At 35.9% G+C, this 13,200-nt stretch overlaps 1 protein-coding gene across 1 annotated transcript in view; it reads left to right on the top strand.

The window, feature by feature from the left end:
• SACM1L (SAC1 like phosphatidylinositide phosphatase) overlaps positions 1-13,200 on the top strand; it is a 61,468-nt gene that overhangs the window by 27,602 nt on the left and 20,666 nt on the right. Inside the window, exons 3-8 of the mRNA XM_081286322.1 lie at positions 726-800; positions 2,610-2,737; positions 4,972-5,121; positions 7,526-7,585; positions 8,784-8,817; positions 12,355-12,456. Coding sequence (XP_081142448.1) covers positions 726-800; positions 2,610-2,737; positions 4,972-5,121; positions 7,526-7,585; positions 8,784-8,817; positions 12,355-12,456 — 549 coding nt within the window. The remainder of the gene's footprint in view (positions 1-725; positions 801-2,609; positions 2,738-4,971; positions 5,122-7,525; positions 7,586-8,783; positions 8,818-12,354; positions 12,457-13,200) is intronic.

The following is a 13,200-nucleotide window of genomic DNA, read 5'->3' as shown; positions in this document are numbered from 1 at the left end:
GTGTGACTTTCTCTGTAGGAGGGGGACTAAAGGTAATTGGAGATGAAGCAAAATGAGCATATTTGACTATGGGACTCTCCCTCTTCCCTTTTGAGGCACTGTGTTTTCAACTAGAGTTCTTCAAAATGCATTTGTGAAACATAAACTGCGAGTTTTAGGAATTGTGTGAAGTGAATCCTGTAAGATACTCTCCATTTAATAAGGGCATCATTGATAAAATCAAGGTCAAGAATGGTGCCTTCCTGCATACCTGTGAATTGTGGCTAGACCCAAGGAGGAAGCTTTTTCTTCCTCTTTCATCCCTTGGATCTTTGCCTTCATATCCCACATTCTTAGATGTGAGCAGACAAGGCCTGCATGTATTCAGTTAGTTGCATGTTAAGATTAAAAACTTATCTCAAACCTTTACTTCCATTATTTACTTTAATTCTCTTAAAGGAATAGGTTCTTAGTTTCTGGCAAGAGGTTGAATAAATTTGGTTGAAAATGGGCTTTAGAAATGGCCCATGACTGACCTGATGAGGAAGCTAGAGCATATTACTCAACACAACACCCTACAGCTGACGCTGTGCCACAGTGGAGGTCTGACATTAGGGCATATTGCTTTTTTAGAAAAATCATGCAAATGAATTTAGTTGAAGTAACTTGTAATCAAACTAAATTTCTATTTCTGTTGGTGAGCTTTTTCTGTGTAACTTTTTTTCTTTTTGTTTCTTTCTTTTAAGCCAAGAAAGATGTTCCTCCTTCAGCTGTCACAAGGCCAATATTTGGTATACTGGGCACAATCCATCTGGTGGCAGGTAAGAGAAAATAAGCTAAGATCAACAAAGAAGGCAATTGGAGTGTGAAAGTATACTTCATATCATGCTTTGGGCAGTAAAGCTCTAGGCTAAGTATTTGTCATTAGTTTCCTCTCTCTTCTCTCTCTCTCTCTCTCTCTCTTTTTTTTTTTTTTTTTGTGGTTCTTGGGGTGAACCCAGGGCCTTGAGTATGTGAGGCAAGCTCTCTGCCAACTGAGTCCCTGTCATTAGTTTCTAAAAATAATGCTCCTCAAATGGTTAAATTTATTAGCCTGGAGTTCCATTTTAAAAGAAAGATTTCATGTTTAGTTTTATTTCAAGTAGATTTGAAATCTGTCATCATTTATACATTTTTCATATATTCTGAGAGTATTTAAATAAAAATTTTGTGCATTGATGGATCAGGATATTCTATATCTTCAGCCCTATCTGGATATGACATAGTGTGTATGTGTTACAGAATGTTACTTGGTTTTGAGTTATTAAAAAGGTGATTTGGGGGCTGCTCAGTGGTAGAGCACTTGCCTAGCATGTGTGAGGCCCTGGGTTCAACCTTTAAAAAAAAAAAAGTTGATTTTTGTTCATCTAAATTCCATTTCATTATGAATTGCATTCTGCCATCATGTATAACAAATTAGAATAAATAAAGAATTTAATAAAGAAAAAATAAATTTAATTGAATTTTTAAAAAGTTGTTATTTCAGTCATTGTGCTAGATGTTGAGTTAGAAAAGAAAGACTCTGTTCTGTTCGTTCACAGTCTCATAAGAGAGCATATAAATCGTAGATTAATATAGTGCATTGTGACAAATTTTTGAAGAGATACGTATACAGGAAAACTTCCAGTGAGGACACTTGCAGGTAGAGGATTGAATAGGCCTTGAGAGCTGATCCAGTGAGAGCTCAGTACTTAAGTAGTATGTCAGAGGCCTCAGGTTCTATCCCTAGCAACACACACACACACACACACACACACACACACACACACACCCCAAAAAAACAAAAACCAGAAGAATTAATATAATGGGAAAGGGTTACTCTCTGTTTTATTTGTCTGGGGATGAGGCTGCCAGGATCATGTCGGTGTACTATGCATGGACCACAGTGACTTCTTGATTCCCAGCAACTCATCCTTGTAATATTGCAGTAACCAGTGAGTTTACTTCCTGTCACATTTTTCTACCGTTTAGAGTGTCTCCAAGGACATAGAAATAGTATAGAGGAGACGTTGCCCTTGGGTAGCAGATTTTGTGACTGTCATACTTAAAACTAGTGCAGGAAAATGATAGACAGAGACCTGTATGCCTTAGGGGTGATGAGACAGGAAGTGTTTTCTGTCTTTTCTTTCTTCCTTTCATCCCTCTCTTCCTTTCTGTGCTGCTCATGGAACCCAGGGGCCTCAAGTATACCAGGCAAATGCTGTACCACCGAGCCACACCCCCAGTCCTCTTTCTCCACTTTCTACCTGCTAGGACCACTCCTTTGGTGACCAAAAGGTTTTGTGTTTATCTTTTTGAGAAAAAATTGACCTTTCAATGGGAATTTTTCTAATATGCTAGTCTCTGTATTCATAAGTTGTATGATTGCTTTTAAAAATGGTACTTTTGAGTAGCACATTACAGTCTCATTTTCTTCTAGCCATTTGAAGTTTAAAAATAAGGACTATTACTCTGTTACTTTGGCTTTTTCTTTTCCTTTAGTGTTGTTGGGGGGTCAAACATAGGGCCTTGCACATGCTAAGCTAAATCTCCAGCCCCACTCTGTGAGACTTTTTTAATATTTCTGTGTGTTTGGTCATACTTTTTTGTAGGTAATTATCTTATCGTCATTACCAAAAAGACAAAAATAGGTGAATTTTTCAATCATGTAATCTGGAGAGCAACAGATTTTGATGTCCTTTCTTATAAGAAGACAATGTTGCACTTAACTGATATTCAGGTAAGAACTGGAAGCAATTATTAATTGCAAGACCCAACGAAGTACCATGGGGCAAGGGGTTGCAGAATACAAAGTATATTTGATGAATTTCTTCTAAGCTTAATTATGAGGCAGCCTTTAGGGAAATGTCATTAGACCTATGTTTTTACCTATCCATAGATGATATTTTAAGAAATAGTTCATGTATTTTATTGGTTTTAATGTCTTCTTTTTAAAATAATCTTTAAATTATGAAATTTCTTATAGACAGAAAAGGACAAACAAAAAATGCATCCAGATTTAACTTCATGTTTTCTGTAAAGAAGTATTAGATACTTTTGAAGTTCTGCTCATTTCATTCCCTTTTTGTGCAGAGAAAAGTTTTCTTCACTTTTACCATATGTGAATAGAAGTAGTGGGTGTATGTGCATGTATGCATGTGTACACAGAATATATGCATGTATTTGCAGGCAGTCCTTCTTTGCCTGATAGGAATCTATATGCACAGATGTCAGTTACCTGTCCCCCAACAACACAGTTTAAATTTTAGTTATCACAATAGATTAACTGAAGAAATAACTTTACAAAGATGAAAGTGTGAAGAAGCAAATGACAACTGTGGAAGTGAAATTGAAATTGAATGCATGCAATTGAACATAAATGGAGCATAGAAGAAATAGCTGACTATAGGCATGCTAAAACTGTCTTAGAGGCTGTAGTTAGGCTGCCAGAAGTTGGAGTGAAGGCAAACTTATATATATTAATGATGAAGTGACTGTGACAAAAAGGAAGAAGAGGAAGTGATAACTTCAAAAACCTTCATGATAAATTAGAACCCTTGTGTTGTGACATTTAAACTGCAAAGTGTCAGAAACTGATTTAGACTTGGAAAGGTGTATGACAGTTTACCAAGGATGGAGTAGGTATTTTGTATCATGAGTTATATAACAGGGAAGAAGGCAAGCACTGTTAGTTTCCATTGATGAAATTTTTACAAAGAAACAAATATTTTTAATTCTTATGTTTCTAATGCTTGGAGTGTGCCAAAAATATTAGTTTTACTATTTTTTATTTCCATGTATATTTATAACTTACAATAAGAGAATTTTTAATATTTTGACAAACACTTTTAAATATCATGGTACAATCATCTTTTCTAATAAATTATTAAGATGGTTTGAGATTATTAAAGTTAAGATAGTGTCATCGTTTTTACAGTTTCACCCACAGTACAAAGTGAAGATGACCTATATACAAACAGGATCTATTTTTGCTTGAAAGTGTATGTAAGACTTGGCACGAATGGCATTACTCTGTACTGGTTGAAACTTATTATTTAAAAATAATATTATGGTTAGATATTTACACCTATGAGTGTTTTCCAAAGTAATTTTATTTTATAGTGTTTGCCTTAAAAATGAAGTTGTATTTTTATATCCAAGATTACAAAAATGTTTGTTTCTGAAAGACAATATATTTTTCCAAAACACATACCTTACCTGTGATAAACCTTTAAAACAATTAGACTATAGTGCTGTCTTAAATAAGTAAAATGTGGCATGTGATTTTTATACTTTTGAGTCATGATATTTTTAAAGAAATAAAAATGGCAGTATTCATTTAATAACCCTGGAATATTTACCTGGAATGAACTCTTCCTCATTGCTGCTCTCTCTGTGTTGTCAGGCCCTGAGCTGATGTTAGCTTTGCTTGCTACATCTGCTTTGACTTTACCTTTAATTAAAAAAAAAAAGAAAGAAAAGAAATTTAAACTCAAATTAATAATTTGTAGTATGTAGATTTGTAACTCGTGTATTAACATGTTATTTATTTGGTAATCATTAGAAATTATCCCTCATGAATTTGTATGTTTCATTTGCCAAGTGAGGCTAACCAAGCAGGGTTGTTGTGAAGATTAAAGAGAATGAATGCAGTATCTGGCATACAGTAGGTCATAATCTAAGATTATAATATTTTGTTAAAACAACTCTTCTACCTTTTGGAGTAAAAATTGTGCAAAGGAGTCCTGCCTAATCAGGTCATGTGATAAGACCCTGAAATATTTGTATGTTCTATGTAAGGAGCTTTCCTAGGTCCTTAGAACATAATGTGCCTCCCCTTCTCTGCCCAGTCCTTGCACTAGTGCTGCTTAATGACACTGGACTTAACACATGTTTATTTTGTCTTATTCTCATTTTGACAGATTTCCTTTTTTCAACTATGAAACATACTGATTTCCCCCCCTTTGTTTACAGTTACAAGATAATAAAACTTTCCTTTCGATGCTGAACCATGTCTTGAGTGTAGATGGGTTTTACTTTTCAACAACATATGATTTGACCCATACTTTGCAGCGGTTGTCCAACACTAGTCCAGAATTCCAAGAAATGAGTCTCTTGGAACGGGTAAGCTTGATCTTCACTTATTTATTCTTAGTTTTCTTTTTAAAGGACATGTCTCATTCATCCATAAAAAATTATTTTTTAATTTATATTTACTTTTTTTTGTGTGTGTGGTATTAGGGATTAAGCCCAGGTTCTCACACATGCTAGGCAAGTGCTCTACCACTGAGCTATACCCTCAGCAGTATTTTGACTTTTCTTTACTCTCAGGTATATATATTAGGATCATGTGTGGCTCTTTGAAAACATACCATGTTTTAAGTGTATATCACTGTCTCAAGTTGAGGGCCCTGGAATCAATATGTGAACACAACCAAGATTGAGAAGCACTGGGGTAGATGTTCAAAAGTCTAGTCTGAACACACATGTAGGCGATTAGAATTTTTGCATCAATATTACCAGACTATCAAGTGCTGACTCTCAGGTTTCAAATCTTCCAGCGTTGCATTCATTTGTAATTCCATAGATTTCAGTGGCCTGTATTGTTGGCAATATAATGAGGTTTATAAAAATTGATTTTCTAGCAATTAATGTTCTTTTGGTAGTGATATTATTTAAACATTTTAAAACTATAAAAGTAACAATTTGTTAAGAGCTTGAAAGTATTCTTTTAAGTTTTTTTGTGATTTTGACTTTTTTTTTTAATTAGGCCTCAGATGATCTCAACTAGAACTTTCTGCTATTCAGGAAACTGAATAATTGCTGCTTTGATTTTTTTTTTAAATTAACAAACCATAGATGTGTTTAGGGGGTAGCCAGAATTTAAAAAGTTGCTGTTATCTCTTAGGTTGGACCATATGAAAGTGCCAGTTATTGACCATTTTTAACCATTAAAAATGATACTTCCATATAGTTTAACCTAAATCAACATTTTAGTTGACTGATCTTTTGAGTAAAATTTTATACTCTCAATCAAGTAAAATTATAAATTCATATGTTAATTTATATATAGGATAAGCAGTCAAAAAGTTTGGCTTTTAAATAAAAGAGAGTGAAGTGTTTTTCCTTGTTTATCAAACTTCTCTTGAGTGCCTGTCATGAACCAGCCACTGTATTAGCTAGTGGGGACCCAGAATGAAAAGCTGTGGCCCCTGCTCTGTGGAAGAGCATATAGTCTACTTTAGGAGGTGTGTGATAGACACATATATCTTAAATACTTTATCCTAGCTTAAAATTTCTTTATCCATCAGTGTTTTCATGTAGAAACATGGATGTTTCTTCTTCTTCTTTTTTTTTTTTATACCAGAAATTTAGAGACTGATTCTCACTGAGATGCTTAAGGCCTCACTACATTGCTGAGTCTGGCTTTGAATTTGCAATCCTGCCTCAGCCTCCTGAGTTGCTGGGATTACAGGCCACATCACCATGCTTTTCTTTTTCTTTGGTTCCTGGATTCCAGATTGTCTTGTCTTTTGTTAATCACATCCATTCAACTTTCCAGTTTGAGTCTTTTAAAGATGAACACCTTAGAACAATTTGTGAGCAGAGTCCTGTAGGTTTTTTAGTATGTTCCTTTCTAATCTTTCTTAGTTGCCACTTTCACTAATTCAGTGGCAATTTTGTTTTAGCGACTTGCCCCTTATCAATTTTTATTTCAAATCATTCAACTTCATAGAAATAGCAATTTGTTTTTAGTTTTATTTCATTAATTTAGAAAACATTTAGTTAATATGCAGTCACATCATTATGTAATGATGAATAACTAGTATGCCTGTCATAAACTAACTGGGAATATGTGTTCAGCTCTCAGTTAATGCCAAGTGTAAGGGCCATTCCCTATGAACTTTAGGTATGATTCAGCTGAGTGCTTAATACAGAGACTGCAGAGAGTTGGTCCATCTGCTGAGTCAAATAAACAGAGGTTGTTGAGGAGCTTCCTCTGTATTTGTAGTTGAGTATCCGAGTAGCCAGAGAGTTAAGTAGAGGTTGCCAGATTAGGATCTGTTTCCTGTTTAGGCCAGGAAGAGTTTGGTTCTTAGAGGGCAGAGAGTCACTGAAGAATGTCAAGCAGATAAGAGACAGGAGGTGAGAGAAATCCCCCTGGCAGCACTGAGGAGGATGTGTGGGAGGGCTGATGCCAACACTGGAAGAAAAGGGGAAGGCTGGTGCAGTAGTGAGGCCAGAGAGGGATGAGGGATGAGAGGGATGGAGGGAGAAATGTAGAACAGAGTGTGGATTTTAAAGGAGATATGGTACTGGACAGTTGGCTAACGGAAGGGAAAGAGAGACCCTGAGAGGACTGCCAGGCTTCTCTCAGAGGCAGACAGGAGAGGGCAGATTTAAAGGGGGAGGATGTATTCTGGTGGGAGCCACCAGATGGAGATATTGATGAGTGTAGTTTTTTTTTTTTTCTATAGAAACTCAACATCACAGGAGCTATTTTATTAAGTTTTAAAACTTCTCTCAGGCAGATCAGCGATTTGTATGGAATGGTCATCTTCTAAGAGAACTGTCTGCTCAGCCAGAGGTAATGTAACTAACTAACTAAAATCTGCTTACTTGTCACAGTTTTCATTTATACATGTTATAAAAAAACTATCTAATCACTAAGGATTTGGATAAATAATTCTAATTTAACTATAACTTACATATTTTGATCATGTCTACCCTCTTGTATCACTCTGGGTTGAAGAAACCTAATGTTACTGTAATCTTTGTTAGTTTTCTATCACAGTGACAAAATACTTGAGGATAAGACAGAAGTTTTATTTTGGCCCATAGTTTTAGAGGTTTCAGTCTTTAATTGCTTTTGGGCCTGTGGTGAGGCAGAACGTCATGGCAGGGAACGCATGGTAGGGCAAATCTGCTTACCTCATGGTGACCAGGAAGCAGAGAGAGAGAGAGAGAGAAAGAGAGGTGGGAGTGGGCCAGGTTCCCCATCCCCTTCAAGGGCACACTCCTAGTGACCTAACTTCTTTCCAGTAGGCTCCAACTCCTAAAGTTTCTACCACTTCATAATAGGGTCACAGATTGGTGGCTACTCCTTTAACACATGACCATTGGGGGACATTTAAAACTCAAATAATAGCACCAACAGAAGCCTTAAGTTAAAAAACATTGTTTTCTGTAAGAGAGCAGGAATGAGTCTTGGTGGATGAATAATGAAGAAATGAAGGGCTGTGACTCAGTACCCAGGCTGAGTGGAAAGCTCTGCACCTGTCTTCCTAGGGTTGTGTGAGGCCCTTCTGTCTTGGAGAGAGACATGCCCAGATGCCACCTACCTCTTTCCTTTGTTTATGCAAATGAGTATTAGGAGGAGGCCCTGCTAGAAAAACATAATGTATTGATTCCAGGAAAATAGGCTTGTTTACCTTATTTCTTGACATTTGTTAGGCTTTTTTGAGAAAACTAGTTCCAAGCTACAAACAGCATGAATGTCTTTTCCAGAAGGAGTGAATTGGTTGTAAGCAAACACTGAGAAGGAGGGAGGTATATATTCTGCAACTTCATGTAGTTTTACTAGTTTCCAAAATTTGAGTAATCAAGCCCAAATGATTGTACTACATATCTAATGTAATTAGAGACATTCTTTAAAATGAAAAGTTATGTGAAAGCTTCCTACCATGTTATGTATGTGTATTACCTCCCGGTGTATAAATGTATTTATTTATTTATTTATTTCTAAGATATGTTGATTCTAAATACATTGTATATCTTCATTTCAGGTTCACCGTTTTGCTCTTCCAGTGTTACATGGTTGTATCCTTACCTGATATTACTTTCTAGTTTCTAGCAGTCTATTAAAATATATTATAAGATAGATTTGGAGACAGTGTCATATCTGGCATGAAAAGAGTATTTTGGGATTAATGGAAATTGCTACTGATAAGAAAATTAAACTCATTGACATGAAATCTTAGCATTGATTATGAACAACTTTTTTTAAAAGAACTCTCAGACTAAATTATTGTCTCTGTTCAAGAGTTTCGGGGCTGGTAGTTTAAAGGAAGGAATTTGTGTACTATATTTTGCATTTATTTTATATTATATCGGTGAATTGTGCAATAGAAGTGTGAACTTGTCTGTTTAAATGAAACCATTCCTTAGTAATTAATAAAGCTAGATTCAGGGACTAGGATGATTGACAGCTTGGAGAGGAGAAATGCAATTAAAAATTTTATTTGCATTTAAAATAATGATAAAAATGAAAATCAAGTATAAAGAATAATGCTTGGGGAAAACCATAGCACAAATGCAAATTAAGTAGTGGTTGTATAATTGTAAGCTCATTTAAAAAACATGTCCTTAGCAGAGATAAATTAATAAAAATAGGGAAGAGAAGTGAGCTGGCTCTTGAAGGATAGGTACAGTATATGCTAATGAGTGTTTGTAATTAGGACTGTGGTGTATAGAAATTGAGGTAATATCTTTTTATCAAGTAACCCCAAGAAACTTATTGTCACAACAGTCTTATTTATTCATTATGTTAACAGGATTTTATTATTATATTTGTTCTACTTAAAAGCAGGAAAGTAATAGAGGAAACGTTTTACATAGTTATGAAAAAATAAACATCAGAAAATCTCAGGATAAAAGGCTTACCTATTTCACTTTATTTTATTTTATTTTTGTAACAGGATTGAACCTGGGGGTACTTAATTACTGAGCCAAATCCACAGCCCTTTTTATTTTTCATTTTTTTTAATTTTGAAACAGGTCTCACTAAGTTACTCAGGGCCTTGCTAAGTTCCTGAGGCTGGCTTTGAACTCATGATCCTCTTGCCTCTTGACCACAGGTGTATGCCACTGTGCCTGGCTCACTTTACATTTAAAGCATTAAATGAGCTTTTGTTTAATGTAAATTGGTGACTAGGAACATAGTTCCATTTTCACATAACAGAGAGAGGTCTGCAAGTACAAAGGAATAAGGCAAAAGCGTGGCTGGAGCAGAGTGTAGACAAGGAGAGGCAGGAGCAATGTTCAGCTGCATTCTGTCATCAGCTGGGCACAGATAACTAAGAGTTTTCTGGAATAGCTGTAGCTTTTACTTTCACTGTGATGAAAAATTTTGAGGAGGGTTTGAGTTTGAAAATTGGCATGGTAAGACAGTGTCACTCTGATTGTGATATAGAGAATGGGCCAAAGGTGAGCAAGGGTGGATGGATGCAAGGAAAAATTAGGAAGAATGAGTTGGAGTCATCCAGCTGAGAAGTGACGTTGCCTAGGACCAGGGTGGAAATGTGACATTGATGAAAGATGATCAGATTTTAGGTAACTTTTAAAGACAAAACCAACATAATTTTCTAATATTGTACATGGTGAATGAAAAAGAGATTAGTGTGACTCTGAGGTTCTTGGCCAGAGTATGGAGGTGGACTGAAGGTAGAAGAAGATTATCAGAGTCCATTTTGAACTGTTAAGCTTGAGGTTTCCATAGATAACCAAATAAAGATGATGAGAAGGCATTGGATCAGATGGGACTGGAGTTCAGGGAAGAAGTTCATGCTGGAGACAAATTTGAATATGTTCAGGGTATAGATGGCATTTCAAGCCATGGAACTGGATGAGGTCACCAAAGGAAGAAATGTACACAGAGAAGAGAAACAGTTATGGGAAAGGGGTGTCAGGGAGAAATGACCTGAAGGGGGAGGGAGTTCTAGATAGAGAAAAAATGTTAGATCCATGAACTGTAGTCCTCAGTGAGGATGAAGGACTTGAGAAGTGAGGATCCCAAGCGAGTGAGCTAAAACAGCAGGTCCTAGGGTATTCCACACTTCAAAAATCAGAGAAAAAGGAGATGGGGTTGTAGCTCAGTGCTAGAGTACTTGACTAGCACGTGTGAGGCCCTGGGTTTGATCCTTAGCACCACATAAAAATAAATAAATAAAATAAAGGTATTGTGTCTGTCTACAACTAAAAATAATTTTTAAAAAGTCAGAGAAATGAATATGAACCAGCAAAAGCCAGTGAGGAAGAGGAAAACCAGGTCAGATATAGGGTCCCAGGAGCAAGCAAAGTTTCCAAGAGGGTGTGAGTAGCTGATATGCTGCTGATTAGTTAAATATGATGACTATTGGGGAAGGAGATTATGTTTTTGCTTCTCCCTAACTAAGGGATATTACCAAATTTTTAAAGATTTAGGAGAAGGAGAAGACTGCATGCTGAAGGATGCCTGTGAGTGGATGAGGTGGAGTGCTAGGCACGGGTAGAGGGCCCATCATGCTGTTAACCCACCACTGTAGAAGCCAAGCTGAGGTGTGTATATGGGTGCTGGTGGTTGTATGAATGTGGTAGGAGCATGTAGAGGACTTTTATCTTCACAGTGAAATAGGAAACCTTGTTATTGGTTGTGAGTGGACTGAGAGGAGTGTTGGAGGTGAGGAGACTGTGAAATGGACATCCTGGGGAGTAGCAGTGGGTCATGCTGGGAGTTACCTTATTGATAAGAGTAGAGATGAATTCATTCACTTTTTAAAATTATAGTGTTTGTATTTTGTTCTTGATATATATATATATCTTGTAATCAGAGGGAAGTGATTCACAAAGTAGTCATATTTTCTGGTAGATTTAGCTCTCTAAGAGTAGGCTCATGTCTTACTCATCTTTGTGCCCTGCCTCTAAATAGATAATTTGGGTGAGTAAATGAATAATGCTGCCTTGAAATCTTCTCTGGTGTTGTGGGAGCCTAAGAAGAGCCATTATTAAGTCTGATGATGCCAGGTAATAGGAATGAATCATTAGCGATTCATATTGCTGGGATCAAAATGGTACCGCCATTTTGTTTGGCATTCTCTTTGTGAATTTGCCAGCCCTCCTCCTGTGTATTCCCAATACATTCATACCAGGAGATATTTACAGACATGCTCATAGCAACATGTTAGAGCAAAACTATGAATATAAGTTCCATCAGCAGAAGAATTAGGTCTTTTGTGGCATGGTCCTTAAAGATTACACATAGCACTGCAGAGGACTAAAGTGCTTTATGCAATGTTAAGATGAATCTTGGGGACTTATAGGGAAGAAAAAAAAAGGGCTTGAAGTTTATAAATAGCGAAGGACCATTTTTATAAAACTCAAAAATAAGCTCTGTGCTTTTAACTCATGGTTGCATGTATTGAAACTAAAAAGGGGAGTGGCTCCACTTACTAAAGACTTGTGAATATTCATTGGGAACCAGAAAAATTTGCGTGTTCTATCCCTTTTTCTCTTAAGGACCATTGATATTAGGGTAACAATAGTCAAATATAAAAATGATACATATATTTCTACATGTTATATTTTTTTAATATGGTTAAGTTATTACTATGCACTCATGTTCTATCAATGGAAAATACTTCAATTGGATTCTCATCTCCAGGAGGAGTTGTTTCAGAGCTGGCGTGCGTTATTATGTAAGAGGTGAGCTTCTTTTTGTCAGTGTGATTCAGTACCAGGTCATATCTATCTCTAATCAACATCTCTCTTATGGTGATATGACTGTAATCTTTTGTGTTTTGTATTCATTATTGTTTAATAGCTTTGTTAAATATTTGTATCCTGCTTCATTATAATAGGTAGGTCTTGTGTGTTTTACTCCAACTAATGTAATCACATGTTACAACGTGACACTATACGCTACTTCTTTAACAGCTCTAAGAGGAAAAGCACGTTTGTTAGATGTTGGAAAGTACAGCTGAACTCTGTAGATTTCAATAACCTAAACTCATATTAGAATGTTCTTTCTCTTATTACTCTTGATTTATTTACCTGTGTAAAGCTAGACATTTGACCTCTTTCCTTCACTTTGTAAAATGTTTACATTTTGAGCATTTGTTCTATAGGTTTTATACTAGTGACATGCTAATTTGTTCAAATCAAGCTTTTAAAAGCTACATTAAAAGTTGCTCTTATTATGAAAAATAGTTTCTTCTACTTTTCTTCTTTTAACCAGAATATATCAAATAAAATCCTATTAAATCATCAAAGTTTGGGGCCAGAGCTATAGAGAGATTATTTGGTTAATCTCAGATTATAGATGACATAGCAGAGGAAGAAAGATATTGAGTGAGTGATCTGGCCAAGATCACAGAACCAAAATTTAGAGTTAGAAACTCTCTTGTAGAAACTAGGTTTTCTTTGATAGAAGTATATTTTATAATTGCA

The sequence above is a fragment of the Spermophilus citellus genome (assembly GCF_964194105.1).
Source record: "Spermophilus citellus genome assembly, chromosome: 3".
Lineage (NCBI taxonomy): Eukaryota > Metazoa > Chordata > Mammalia > Rodentia > Sciuridae > Spermophilus > Spermophilus citellus.
Note: the sequence above shows the minus strand (reverse complement) of the source record. Positions and strands in the feature narration are given on the sequence as shown.